The following is a 14,816-nucleotide window of genomic DNA, read 5'->3' on the forward strand; positions in this document are numbered from 1 at the left end:
TGGATGGGTAGATAGATAGATAGATAGATAGATAGATAGATAGATAGATAGATAGATAGATAGATAGATAGATAGATAGATGATGGATAGATAGATAGATAGATAGATAGATAGATAGATAGATAGATAGATAGACAGACAGACAGACAGACAGACAGACAGACAGACAGATAGATAGACAGACAGACAGGTAGGTAGGTAGGTAGGTAGGTAGGTAGGTGGATGGTGGATGGGTGGGTGGGTGGGTAGATAGATGATAGATAGATGGGTGGATGCATGGATAGATAGATAGGTAGGTAGGTAGGTAGGTAGGTAGATGATAGATAGATAGGTGGATGGGTGGATGGGTAGATAGATAGATGATAGATAGATAGATAGATAGATAGATAGATAGATAGATAGATAGATAGATAGATAGATAGATAGATAGATAGATAGATAGAGATTGATCAGTCAGTCAATCAGAATAGAGTTGGAAGGGACCTCAAAAGTCTTCTAGTCCAACCCCCTGCTCCAGCAGGAGAGCCTGGACCATGCCAGACGATCAGCTGTCCAGCCTCTTCCTCTGCCCAGGGACGCCACCCTCTCTGGCCTGACCTGCTGATTGGTTCTCTTTTAGGCTGCCACGAGCGACCACGGAGCGGAAGCGAAGGAAGGAGGTGAGGGTCCCGCCAGGATTCGGCTTCACTGCTGGCCAGTTCTTCCAGAGGGGAACGGCTGGGCGCTCTCGAGTGTGCCGGAGCATGGAGTGACAGACAGAGTGGGAAGGGACCTCGGAGGTCATCTAGCGGCCCAACTGTCTATCAATCTGTCTGTCTGTCTGTCTATCTCTCTGTCTGTCTGTCTGTCTGTCTGTCTGTCTATCTATATCTATATCTATCTATCTGTCTGTCTGTCTGTCTGTCTGTCTATCTATCTATATCTATATCTATATCTATCTATCTATATCTATATCTATCTCTCTATATATATCTATATTTATATATCTATATCTGTCTATCTATCTATATATACAGTGGGGCAAAAAAGTATTTAGTCAGCCACCAATTGTGCAAGTTCTCCCACTTAAAAAGATGAGAGAGGCCTGTAATTTTCATCCTAGGTATACCTCAACTATGAGAGACAAAATGGGGGGAAAGAATCCAGGAAATCACATTGTAGGATTTCTAACGAATTTATTTGCAAAATACGGTGGAAAATAAATATTTGGTCAATAACAAAAGTTCATCTCAATACTTTGTTATATACCCTTTGTTGGCAATGACAGAGGTCAAATGTTTTCTGTAAGTCTTCACAAGGTTTGCACACACTGTTGCTGGTATTTTGGCCCATTTCTCCATGCAGATCTCCTCTAGAGCAGTGATGTTTTGGGGCTGTCGCTGGGCAACACGGACTTTCAACTCCCTCCAAAGGTTTTCTATGGGGTTGAGATCTGGAGACTGGCTAGGCCGCTCCAGGACCTTGAAATGCTTCTTACGAAGCCACTCCTTCGTTGCCCGGGCGGTGTGTTTGGGATCATTGTCATGCTGAAAGACCCAGCCACGTTTCATCTTCAATGCCCTTGCTGATGGAAGGAGGTTTTCACTCAAAATCTCACAATACATGGCCCCATTCATTCTTTCCTTTACACGGATCAGTCGTCCTGGTCCCTTTGCAGAAAAACAGCCCCAAAGCATGATGTTTCCACCCCTATGCTTCACAGTAGGTACGGTGTTCTTTGGATGAAACTCAGAATTCTTTCTCCTCCAAACACGACGAGTTGAGTTTTTACCAAAAAGTTCTACTTTGGTTTCATCTGACCATATGACATTCTCCCAATCCTGTTCTGGATCATCCAAATGCTCTCCAGCAAACTTCAGACGGGCCCGGACATGTCCTGGCTTAAGCAGGGGGACACGTCTGGCACTGCAGGATTTGAGTCCCTGGCGGCGTAGTGTGTTACTGATGGTAGCCTTTGTTACTTTGGTCCCAGCTCTCTGCAGGTCATTCACTAGGTCTCCCCGTGTGGTTCTGGGATTTTTGCTCACCCTTCTTGTGATCATTTTGACCCCACGGGGTGAGATCTTGCGTGGAGCCCCAGAACGAGGGAGATTATCAGCGGTCTTGTATGTCTTCCATTTTCTAATAATTGCTCCCACCGTTGATTTCTTCACACCAAGCTGCTTGCCTATTGCAAATTCAGTCTTCCCAGCATGGTGCAGGTCTACAATTTTGTTTCTGGTGTCCCTCGACAGCTCTTTGGTCTTGGCCATAGTGGAGTTTGGAGTGTGACTGTTTGAGGTTGTCGACTGGTGTCTTTTATACTGATAACAAGTTCAACCAGGTGCCATTCATACAGGTAACGAGTGGAGGACAGAGGAGCCTCTTAAAGAAGTTACAGGTCTGTGAGAGCCAGAAATCTTGCTTGTTTGTAGGTGACCAAATACTTATTTTACTGAGGAATGTACGAATTAATTCATTAGAAATCCTACAATGTGATTTCCTGGATTCTTTCCCTCCATTTTGTCTCTCATAGTTGAGGTATACCTATGATGAAAATTACAGGCCTCTCTCATCTTTTTATGTGGGAGAACTTGCACAATTGGTGGCTGACTAAATACTTTTTTGCCCCACTGTATCTATATATATCTATATATATGTTAAGTATTTGTCAAGGCTTTTGAATGCACCTTGCTAATTAAGTTTATTTAAGTTTAAGTTTATTAATATTTCTATACCGCCCTTCTCCCGAAGGACTCAGGGCGGTGTACAGGGCAAAAGTAAAACATAAAGTTACAAAAATTAAAAAGTTATTAAATACATGCCCATAAAAAACAATAAATACATTAATAAAACCCCCAATAAAATGATAATAAAAACCCCAGCAATCCCACCCTCAGGCCAGGCCGGCTTGTTCGAACAGGTATGTTTTCAGATCGCGAACAGGTATGTTTTCAGATCGCGGCGAAAGGAATTAACTCTTTCTTTCCTGCTTTGGCCTGATCCAAGGCTATGCACAGTATATAGTCAACTTATGACAGCTCATTATTTGTGTAAATTATTCAAATTGCTAATAAAGAATTTGGGAGGCGTTCCAGACGGCGCTTGGGTCTATACCTACCCCCCTCACTCACAGCCCGGCCGACGCATTGGTCGCGCTGGTGAATGATCTCTGCCGGGCTCGGGACAGGGGACATTCCTCTGTCCTAGTCCTGTTAGATCTGTCAGCGGCTTTTGATACCATCGACCATGGTATCCTGCTGCGACGTCTCAGGGGGTTGGGAGTGGGGGGCACTGTTTTACAGTGGTTCTCCTCCTACCTCCTGGGCCACTCGCAGTCGGTGTTGACGGGAGGGCAGAGGTCGGCCCCAAGGCCTCTCGTTTGTGGAGTTCCTCAGGGGTCGGTCCTGTCTCCCTTCTTGTTCAACATCTACATGAAGCCGCTGGGTGAGCTCATTCGTGGTTTCGGGGTGGGGTATCATCAGTACGCTGATGATACCCAGCTTTTTCTTTCCACCCCGAACCAACCCAGTGATGCCCTCTCCGTGATGTCCCGGTGCCTGGAGGCGGTTCAGGTCTGGATGGGGAGAAACAGGCTTCGTCTCAATCCCGCCAAGACTGAGTGGCTGTGCATATCGGCATCTCGGGAGAACCAGTTTTGTCCATCGTTAACTATGGGGGGTGAGGTGTTACCCCCCCCGTTGATAGGGCTCGCAACTTGGGCATCCTCCTGGATTCACGGCTCAGTTTGGAAGACCACATAGGAGCCGTAACCAGGGGGGCTTTTGCCCAGGTTCGCCTGGTTCGCCAGTTGCGGCCCTATCTGGACCGAGATGCCCTACGCACAGTCACCATTGCGCTCGTGACCTCCCGGTTAGACTACTGCAACGCTCTCTACATGGGGCTGCCCTCGAGGACCACTCGGAGGCTTCAGCTGGTGCAGAATGCGGCTGCGCGAGTTGTGATGGGAGTCTCCCGATACTCCCATGTAACGCCTCGTCTCCGCGAGCTGCATTGGCTTCCAGTTGCCCTCCGGGTGAGATTCAAGGTGCTGGTGATGACCTCTAAAGCCCTAAATGGCATGGGCCCGGATTATCTTAGGGAGCACCTGCTGCCGGCATCCACTTCCCATCGTCCTGTGCGCTCCCACAGGGAGGGCCTCCTTAACGTGCCGCCGGTCAGGGAGTGCCGGCGGGTGATCCCCAGAGGGAGGGCGTTCTCTGTAGGTGCGCCTGCCCTATGGAATGATCTGCCTGTGGAACTCCGGACTGCCCCCAACCTTCGTTCGTTTCACCGGGACCTGAAAACCTGGTTCTTGGATCTATCTGGCCTGGACTGAGGGGTTTTAAGTTTTTAGACTTTGCTTTAATTGGTTGGGCTATTAATTAATTTAATTCACTTTAATTCTATTTCTATTACAACTTTGATATTGTCTTTTAACTTTTGCCCCGTAAACCGCCCTGAGTCCTTCGGGAATAGGGCGGTATATAAAATTAAATAAATAAATGAATGAATAAAAATTGCAGCAGATGAGGTGAATTAGATGATAACGCACGATATTTCCAAGGTCAAAAGATAGGAACGACGCCCAGTGTCTGCACGTGTGTCTGCCGGGTGTGGAGGAGGAGAGTCCCCAGGGAGAAGAAAGAGGAAGTCCATCCCAGAAAGGGGAGGGGTGTAAGGCACATGGTCAGGAGAAGGAGGAAATATGTCATGGGGAAGGAGGAGTTGACTGACCAGGTCAAGATAGCATATTATAATTTCCCCAAACAACCACGTGGTGGCAGCACATCTATCTATATCTATCTATCTATCTATCTATCTATCTATCTATCTATCTATCTATCTATCTATCTATCTATCTATCTATCTATCATCTATCCATCTATCTATCTATCTATTTATCTATCTATCATCTATCTATCTATCTATCTATCTATCTATCTCTGTTGAATATCTAATTCTTTGTCTGTCTCTCTCCCTCTTATCTCTATCCACTATATATCTCTGTCTGTTTGTTTCTGTCTATCTATCTATCTATCTATCTATCTATCTATCTATCTATCTATCTATCTATCTATCATCAAAAGTCTTTATCACTCCCTTATCTATCTATCCTATCTTTTTATCCTGTCTGTCTGTCTGTCTGTCTGTCTGTCTGTCTGTCTGTCTGTCTGTCTATCTATCTATCTATCTATCTATCTATCTATCTATCTATCTATCTATCTATCTATCTATCTATCATTTCTCTATATCTAACTATCTCATCTCTATTGAGTATCTAATATTCTCTCTCTCTCCGTCTCTCTTCCCCCCCTACCTTCCCCCCCATATATTCACTGAATTCCCTTCCAGCCGTGTAACTCCGCTCCGCCCTAAGACTCTCCCTCTCTCTTCCAAACTCCCAGGGGACGATGCCGACTTCCGGCTGATCCTGGTTGGGAAGTCCGGAGGCGGGAAAAGCGCCACAGGCAACACCATCCTCGGCCAGAGAGAGTTCGAGTCCGTCCTGGCAGCGAAGACCACCACCCGGGCGTTGCAAACGGGGCAGGGGACCTGGGATGGCAAGAAGATCACCGTGATCGACACGCCGGCCCTTTTCGATTCCAAAAAGACGGATCCGTCACTGAAGGACGAGATGAAAAATTGCCATCGGATGTGCCAGTCGGGCCTCCACGCCTTCGTCTTGGTGACCCAGGTGGGGCGCTTCACCAAAGAAGACAAGGACGCCGCCAAGCGGGTCCGGGAGATCTTTGGGAAAAAGTCCGCCCGTCACACGATCGTCCTCTTCACCTGCAAGGAAGACCTGGGAGAGGACTCCCTGCAGGAGTACGTCAGAAAATGCGACAACAAAAAGCTGCGTAAGCTGATTGAGAAGTGCGGCAACCGCTTTTGCGGGTTTAACAACGGGGCCGAAGGAACCGAGCGAGAGAAGCAGGTCGAGGAGCTGATGAAGGAGGTCCAGAAAATGGTGAACAAGAATGGAAAGTGGTCACCAGGAAAAAAACAACAACGTGCTTCTCAGTAAACATTGAGATATAATGTCTTGGGGGAAGGGGGGGGCTAATTTCTTTCTCGGCTTTTTTTGCATCGCCCCTCTCCAGTTCTCTCGTGATTCATCCTAATGCATAATTGTGCCTTCCCCAATGTCGGCAGGGGCTGAGATTCAGACCTCCACGATGTCCCCGTCGTTTTGGATGACAGCCAGCAATTCGAGCCGGTCCCCCCTTTTTATGCCTATCTCAGACCGCAAGTTTCGGTCAGATTCCCCCAAACCCTTATTCTTTCCCCTGCGGATGTGTCCCCTTTTGGGGCCTGCCGTTCTGTTGGGATGAGGGGGGGAGAGGGGCGGATTTGCTTTGGCTTGGGATAACTTTCGCTTTCGACTTTCCCTCTCCCGCCTCCGCCCGCTTGAGAGGGAGACGGTTGCGGGAGAAATGGAAAGCTGGAGGAGACCTTGAGCTGTGGACCAACTTGTGCCAGTCACCCGTGCGTCGTCACCTCCCGTGGACCGGCTGGATTTCAAACGGACATTCTGACTTTGGCGGGAGGAGGAAGGTTGCTACTTTGACTAGGGCGTTTTGAGCGGGATTTTCCCCAGATCTCGCCTTGACTTCCCTGCTGTCACTAACCCCAAATAAAAAGTCTTCTTTTGAGATGATGCCGGTTTCAAGAGTTCTGCTTCCTTGGGCAGTTAGCTGAGGTAAGTCCTTATGTAAGGCAATCTCTAAAACAGAAGTTACCAATCTTTCTTGTTTGGCGGACCGGAAGAAAAGTAATAATAATTAATAATAATAATAATAATAATAATAATAATAATAATAATAATAATAATAATAATAATAATAATGAGGAGGAGGAGGAGGAGGAGGAGGAAGGGACCTTGGAGGTCATCTAGTTCAACCCCCTGCTAAGGCAGGAAACCCTATACCATTTCAGGCAAATGGCTGTCCAGTCTCTTCTTCAAAACTTCCAGTGTTGGAGCATTCACCGCTTCTGAAGTTTCTCCTTAGTTCTAAGGTGAGAACTAGTGAGGGGGAAGCATTTTACACGCGCACGCATGTGCACACACAAGGCCGTGACTGTGTGCGTGATGGGAACGGGGTGGAGCTAGCACTTGCGTGACGCTCACTAGTCCTGCCCCGTTCTTGTGCATAGTGCCCTAATTCTGCACCCCAAAGCACTGCGTAGGCCCCTTTTTGTGCACCAAGGCCGATTAGAGACCAATGTGCTGCCACCACGTGGCTGTTTTGGGAGAAATTACAATGTGGGCAGTCAGACCCTCCTACCCTATGATGTATTTCCTCTTCCCTCCCCTTTCTGGGATGGACTTCCTCCTCCTTTGTCCCTAGAGAGTTCTCCATTCTCCATTAACCATCATAGGGTAGGAGGGTCTGACTGCCCACATTGTAATTTCTCCCAAAACAGCCACGTGGTGGCAGCACAACCGATGAGTGGTTTCAAAAGCACAATAACCTGTGTGTGTGAAAAGATGGACTAGCCTGGATTGGAGAAAAACTTTTATGTCCCTTTTATGTTTTGGAAGAAATTACAATGTGGGCAGTCAGACCCTCCTACCCTATGATGTATTTCCTCTTCCCTTTCTGGGATGGACTTCCTCCTCCTTTGTCCCTAGAGACTTCTCCAGCAAACATGTGACAACAGCAGACATGTGCAGATGCTAGGAGTATTACCATTTTCTGACCTTGGAGATACCTTGGAGATACCTTGGAAATGCTGTACAAACATCATCTTAATGCACCCCACCTACTGTATTCGACTCTACATGCAACAAAGGTATTTCTATATTATAAAAGGTGTTTTCCACGAGTTCAACTATCTGGAGAGAGCTGTTAATGTTAATGACATCTGCTTATATAGACCATAGAAGTCTTAACAAGAGATTAATTACACTACAACGGCTTTTGATCCAGAATAGTCAGAAAATGGTATTTGAATTCCTTATGTCTGCAATCTAAAGTATGCCTGTTTTCTGCAATCAAGCTTAGTCAGAAAATGATTTTGAATTCCTTCTGTCTGCAATTCATATATGTGTATGTTTTCTGCAATGCGTCTGCACATGTCTGCTGTTGTCACATGTTTGCTGGTTAATGGAGAATGGAGAAGTCTCTAGGGACAAAGGAGGAGGAAGTCCATCCCAGAAAGGGGAGGGAAGAGGAAATACATCATAGGGTAGGAGGGTCTGACTGCCCACATTGTAATTTCTCCCAAAACAGCCACGTGGTGGCAGCACAACCGATGTGTGGTTTCAAAAGCACAATAACCTGTGTGTGCGAAAAGTGTTGTGATTCAGGGTCAGCCTGTGGGTTCGGCAGTTGGGTCGGACGACTCAGAGGAGGAGGAGGAGGGGGGTGTTGAAGAGCTTGCTGAGGGGATTGGAGAGCTTGATGAGAGCACTCAGCCAGGCCCCTCTCACTTGGTCATGACGCAGACCCAGCTGTGTGAGCCTGACAGCATGGATGAAGATGACCCACAGCTGGCCCTGTTCAAGGACGCCCGACACAGGAGGCAGTCAATCAGGAGTAAACAGAGGAAGGCAATGGGGCACCTCGGAAAGAGGCAGAGAGAAGCCACGCCCTGAACTGTATAAAAGGGGAATGCATGGGAGGGCTGGTTTGCTGAAGGCAACCGCTTGAAAAGCTCCTGTTTCTTGGTCCGTGTCTTGTTCTATTTGTTTTTGTAGCAATAAATTTGGCAGGCGTAATTCCAGCCTCTTGCCTTCTTGTAAAAGGGGTTGTCCCTGCTTTTTCTGCAGGGCCAGTAGCAGGCTGGTACAGAACAGTTTGCCTTCAGCCTCCCACCCCTTACTATTATTATGGAGCAGCTACGTGCTGAGAATGCCCAGCTCGCCCAGCAACTCACTTTTCTGGCAGGTCAGGTGGCTCAACTGCAAGCTCAGGTCCATGCTGCACCCCCACCATCACCCCCACCCAGGAAAAAATGCCAAGTTGCAATGCCGGATAAATTTACTGGCAATCCAGAACTGTTTCCTGCTTTCCTGGGACAATGCCAGCTCTTTATCAGCGTGAGAGCAGCTGATTTCCCCACTGACCGGGATAAGGTGGGGTTTGTGTTAAGCCTTCTTTCGGGTGATGCAGCTCGTTGGGGCACGCCTCTGCTGGCTCAACCTAGTCCATTGTTGGACAACTTTGTGGGGTTTTGTGATCATATGCGTCTGATGTATGAGGACCCTATTAAGACGCAGACTGCTACTCGACGCCTGAAAGCTCTGAGGCAGGGTCAACGCCCCCTAGAGGGCTATATCAGCGATTTTCGGCTGCTTAGCCAGGATTCCTCCTGGAATGAGGCTGTGCTCATGGATGCCTTCCAGGATGGATTGTCGGAGGAGATGTTGGATGAGCTGGCCCGTGTGGATATTCCCTCAGACCTGAATGGGCTGCTCCATCTCTGCCTGCGGATCGATGCTCGGTTGCAGCAGCGAAGGAGTCGCCGTGCTACCCCACAGACCCCTGCAGCCCCTGTTGTGCGTGAGACCCCAGTTCAAAGGGAGGAGCCAATGGAGCTGGGTGCCGCCAGGTCTCGTCTGAAATGAACAGATGACGATTGGGGGGGTTGTGTTTTTACTGCGGGGACCCTGGGCATTTGGCTGCTTTTTGCCCAAAGAAGCGACAGCGGGCATCAGTGACCGAGTCTGCCCCGAGAAAGTCCCCTACTTTTCTGTCGGGAAACACCCCGAGCCCGATCTAGACGGTGTGATAGATCGGGTGTCCCACAACAACACTGAGCGACGTCTTTCCGATGCTGCCTGTGGACCTCCACGGCATCTGATATTGGAGGCACGTCTGATCCTTCCTGGCAAGCCAGAGGGGATTCCAGTCCATGCCTTAATTGATTCTGGGGCCACCACAAATTTTATGGACTCAGCATTTGTGGCCAAATGGGCTGTTCCCCAGTGCCCGGTGGATCCGCCCATGTTAGTGGAGACTATCGATGGTCGAGTGCTCCTGTCTGGGCCAATTACGGCCGCCACGCAACCATTATGTATGGCCATCAGTTCCCATGTGGAGGCCATCCAGTTCTATATCACCTCAGATCTGCATTTCCCTGTGGTCTTGGGACTGGCGTGGCTCCGGGCGCATGACCCACAGATCTATTGGTCACAGAACTTGGTCACCTTCCCAAGCTTGCAGTGTGTGGACCACTCCCGCCATATCTGTGCCGGCCAGGTGGAGGGTTCCCCAGGGGTTTCCTTGCCTCCCGAACTGTCCGACTTTGCTGATGTGTTCAGCGAGACAGAGGTGGATCAATTACCCCCGCACAGGCCCTATGACTGCTCCATTGATTTAGTCCCTGACGCGCCTCTCCCAGTGGGGCGTTTGTACTCCATGTCGGACCCCGAGTTGGCTGCATTGCGGGACTTTCTGGAGAAGAATTTGGCTCGCGGTTTCATCCGGCCCTCGTCCTCGCCAGTGTCTGCACCTGTGCTCTTTGTCAAAAAGAAGTCCAGCGAATTGCGGCTTTGCTGCGATTATAGGAAACTCAACGCCATCACGGTGCACAATCGTTACCCGCTGCCCCTCATCCCCGAATTCTTGGACCGACTCCGGGAGGCTAAGATCTTCACAAAACTGGACCTGCGTGGAGCTTACAACCTCGTCAGGGTTCGGCCAAGTGATGAGTGGAAGATGGCATTTGGTACTCGTTATGGACATTTTGAGTACATGGTGATGCCGTTTGGCCTGACCAACGCCCCTGCCGTGTTTCAGCATTTCATGAATGACATTTTCCGGGATTTGTTGGATCAGTTTGTCGTGATCTACTTGGACGACATCCTGATCTACTCCCCGTCGCGTGAGGTGCACCATCAGCATCTCCATCAGGTCCTGCAGCGACTCCGAGAACATCGGCTGTTTGCCAAGTTGGAGAAGTGCCAGTTCTACTGGGTGACCATCGATTTCCTGGGTCACCGCATTTCTCCTGAGGGCATCGCCATGGAGCCGAGTAAGGTTGAGTCTTTGCAGAGTTGGCAACCCCCGCGTCGTGTGAAGGATGTTCAGTGACTTCTTGGATTCGCCAACTATTACCGAACTTTCATCCTTGGGTTTGCTGCCTTGACAGCCCCCCTCACCCGGCTTCTGCAGAAGAAGACTCGGTTCCAGTGGAACGCTCCAGAACAACGGACTTTCCAGACTTTGAAGGAAGCCTTCATGAACAATCCTTTGGCCATATTTTCAACATCGGCCCCAAGAGACTAACTGAGTGCTATATGATCCATCGTTATTCCGAAGCGGACTTGTATGCCCTTAGGGCGGTTCCTGCCTCATGGGCGCGACCTGTCGCCTGTTTTCATACTCCCCTTAATGACGGGCCCAAGCCTTGGGACTCCGAGAGGTGGTTGGGCTTGGATAGGGGCCTCGAGTTAAGACGCGCTAAGAGGCCCCTGATCAGATTTTTAGCCGGTTATTTTAGGAGGTTAGGGAGGGGGAGGGAGGGGGGGATGGGGAGGGAACTTGTAACCGGCACTCAGTCTGGTCCTGTTAGAGGTCCTGGTGGGACGGGGTTGGGGGAGGTGGCTGCTGGCGCTGGGAATGTGGGGGTGGGGTATCGAATCCCCACGGCGATAGGGTATGGCAGCAGGTGTTTGCGAGGAGGGTCATATCAACATCTGGGATCGCGCCCCCGCTATCTTCGAGCGGTGGCGCGCTCCGACCCTCCGGTTAGCACCCTCTTACCCGGGGATGAGGGTGATCAGGCCCCTGAGCTCAGGCTGGTCTATTTTAACGCTAGATCCGTAGTTAATAAAGCTCCCCTCATCCGTGATCGGATTGAGGAGGAATGTGCGTATCTAGCGTGCATCACGGAAACTTGGCTGGGCTCGGAGGGAGGGGTGCCTCTCACCGAGTTATGCCCGCCGGGTTTCCGGGTGCTGCACCAGCCACGGGCTCAGGGCAGGGGTGGTGGGGTGGCAGTGGTTATTCGGGAGACATTGTGTCCCCGGGAGGCCACCATTGTCCAGATGGCCGGGAGTGAGACCCTCCTCTTGAGGTGTGGTCCTCGGGTTCAGTTGGGCTTGTTGCTTACATACCTGGCGCCCAGCTGTGTGGCAACAGCCCTGCCCGAGCTGCTCGACACCCTCTCAGGGTTGGCGGTGGAGTTCCCCAGGCTCGTAGTCCTGGGTGACTTCAACCTGCCATCACTGGGAGGGTCGTCGGAGTTAGCTCGGGAGTTCATGGCTTCCATGACAGCCATGGGCCTGACCCAGGTTATTGAGGGCCTGACTCATGAGGGGGGTCACACTCTTGACCTGGTGTTTCTGTCTGGACAGTGGTTGGATGATCTGGGAGGGGGTTCTCCGTCCATCACCCCTCTGTCATGGTCAGACCATTACCTCCTGAGGCTAGTTTTCCGTCATGCCATCCCCCGCCGCTGGGCGGCGGAGCCGACCAGGTGGTTCCGCCCCAGGCGCCTAATGGACCCAGATCGGTTCCAGAGGGCGCTTGGGCCTATACCTATCACCCTTACCCACAGCCCAGTCGATGCCCTGGTGGAGGCCTGGGAAACGGCAGCCACCAGGGCACTCGACTGCGTTGTACCCATGCGACCTCTGACCCGACGCAGATCCCGTTGGGCCCCATGGTTCTCTGTGGAGCTCCGGGAGATGAAGCGTCGGAGACGAGGTCTAGAGAGCGGTTGGAGATCCAGCCGATCCGAATCCGACCGATTGCAGTTAAGAACCTTCATAAGGTCTTATCTTGCGGCGATAAGGACGGCGAAGTCTAACTACTTTGCCGCCCTTATCGCGTCCGCAGATAATCGCCCGGCCGCCCTGTTTAGGGTGACTCGCTCCCTCCTCAACCAGGAGGTGAGGGAGGATCCCTTGCAGGGACGAGCCGAGGAGTTTAGTCATCATCTGACGGACAAAATCGCTCGGATCCGGACCGGCTTGGACTCTGACTGGGCAGAGTCTGATGTGGAGGAATCAGGCGGTCTTGAGCACGTTATCTGGACTGAGTTCGACCCTGTTTCCCCTGATGATGTGGACAGGATCATGGGGAGACTGAGCTCCACCACCTGTTTGTTGGATCCGTGCCCCTTCTGGCTAGCTTATGCGGCTCGGGAGGGAACACGAGGCTGGTTCCATGCAGTAATAACTGCTTCTTTGAAGGAGGGTGTCTTCCCTGCCGCCTTGAAGGAGGCGGTGGTGAGACCCCTCCTCAAGAAGCCTGCTTTGGACCCGGCTGTTTTAAACAACTATCGTCCAGTCTCCAACCTTCGCTTCCTGGCGAAGGTTGTTGAGAGTGTGGTGGCGCATCAGCTCCCTCTGTTCCTGGAGGAAACTGATTATCTGGACCCGTACCAATCGGGCTTCAGGCCCGGACACAGCACGGAGACGGCATTGGTCGCGCTGGTGAATGATCTCTGGAGGGCTAGGGACAGGGGTTGCTCCTCTGTCCTGGTCCTATTAGATCTCTCAGCGGCCTTCGATACCATCGACCATGGTATCCTGCTGCGGCGTCTCAGGGGGTTGGGAGTGGGAGGCACCGTCCTACGGTGGTTCTCCTCCTACCTCCAGGGCCGCTCGCAGTCGGTGTTGACAGGAGGGCAGAGATCCGCCCCGAGGTCTCTCATTTGTGGAGTCCCTCAGGGGTCGGTTCTCTCGCCCCTCCTGTTCAACATCTACATGAAGCCGCTGGGCGAGATCATTCGTGGTTTTGGGGTGGGGTATCACCAGTACGCTGATGATACCCAACTTTTTCTTTCCACCCCGAACCAACCCAGTGATGCCCTCTCCGTGATGTCCCGGTGCCTGGAGGCGGTTCAGGTCTGGATGGGGAGAAACAGGCTTCGTCTCAATCCCGCCAAGACTGAGTGGCTGTGCATATCGGCGTCTCGGGTTAACCAAGTTATTCCACCTTTAACGATGGGGGGTGAGGTGTTACCCCCCGTTGATAGGGCTCGCAACTTGGGCGTCCTCCTGGATTCACGGCTCAATTTTGAAGATCACATAGGAGCCGTGACCAGGGGGGCTTTTGCACAGGTTCGCCTGGTGCGCCAGTTGCGTCCCTATCTGGACCGAGACGCCCTACGCACAGTCACTCATGCGCTTGTGACCTCCCGTTTGGACTACTGTAACGCTCTCTACATGGGGCTGCCCTTGAAGACCACTCGGAGGCTTCAACTGGTGCAGAATGCGGCCGCGCGAGTTGTAATGGGGGTTTCCCGATACTCCCATGTAACACCTCTACTCCGCGAGCTGCATTGGCTTCCGGTTGCCCTCCGGGTGAAATTCAAGGTGCTGGTTATCACCTATAAAGCCCTACATGGCCTGGGTCCGGGTTATTTGAGGGAACACCTGCTGCTGGCATCAAACGCCCTTCGCCCAGTGCGCTCTCACAGGGAGGGTCTGCTCAGGGTTCCGCCGGTGAGAGATTGCCGGCGGGTGACACCCAGGGATAGGGCCTTCTCAGTGGGAGCGCCTGCCCTCTGGAACCAGCTGCCGGTAGAGTTGAGGACTGCTCCCGACCTCCGATCATTCCGCCGGGGCCTGAAGACCTGGCTCTTTGAGCTCTCGGGCCCAGGCTGAGGAGAAAATTTTAACTGGGGTTTTAATGTACAGGGTGAATTTAATGCTTTTTAATTGGTTTTAACTTTTGTATGTTTTGATTTTTAATTCCCTGTAAACCGCCCTGAGTCCTCAGGGAAAGGGCGGTATACAAATGCAAATATTAAATTAAATTAAATTAAATTAAGGAGCCCATCTTGAAGCATCCTGACCCGCAATGGCCGTTTGTCGTGGAGGCGGACGCCTCCGACATTGTCATTGGGGCGGTGTTACTCCAGGCAACGACGCCCAG

The 14,816-nt window shown here is 51.0% G+C and overlaps 1 protein-coding gene and 1 long non-coding RNA gene across 5 annotated transcripts in view; both read left to right on the forward strand.

Annotated features, from left to right (window-relative positions):
• LOC308678085 (GTPase IMAP family member 3-like) overlaps nucleotides 1–6,640 on the forward strand; it is a 9,969-nt gene extending 3,329 nt beyond the window's left edge. For 2 of the 4 annotated variants that reach the window (XM_081344936.1, XM_081344937.1), the window contains 2 exons: nucleotides 620–779; nucleotides 5,388–6,640. In XM_081344936.1, the coding sequence (XP_081201062.1) occupies nucleotides 620–779; nucleotides 5,388–6,007 (780 nt within the window). In that variant the 3' untranslated portion in view covers nucleotides 6,008–6,640. The remainder of the gene's footprint in view (nucleotides 1–619; nucleotides 780–5,387) is intronic. The other 2 variants (XM_081344938.1, XM_081344939.1) reach the window with 1 other exon arrangement.
• The window catches only part of LOC308678093, a 305,537-nt gene that overhangs the window by 26,673 nt on the left and 264,048 nt on the right, over nucleotides 1–14,816 (forward strand). The gene's annotated exons all lie outside the window — the stretch shown is intronic.

The sequence above is a fragment of the Vipera berus genome, assembly GCF_964194415.1.
Source record: "Vipera berus genome assembly, chromosome: Z".
Taxonomy (NCBI): Eukaryota; Metazoa; Chordata; class Lepidosauria; order Squamata; family Viperidae; genus Vipera; species Vipera berus.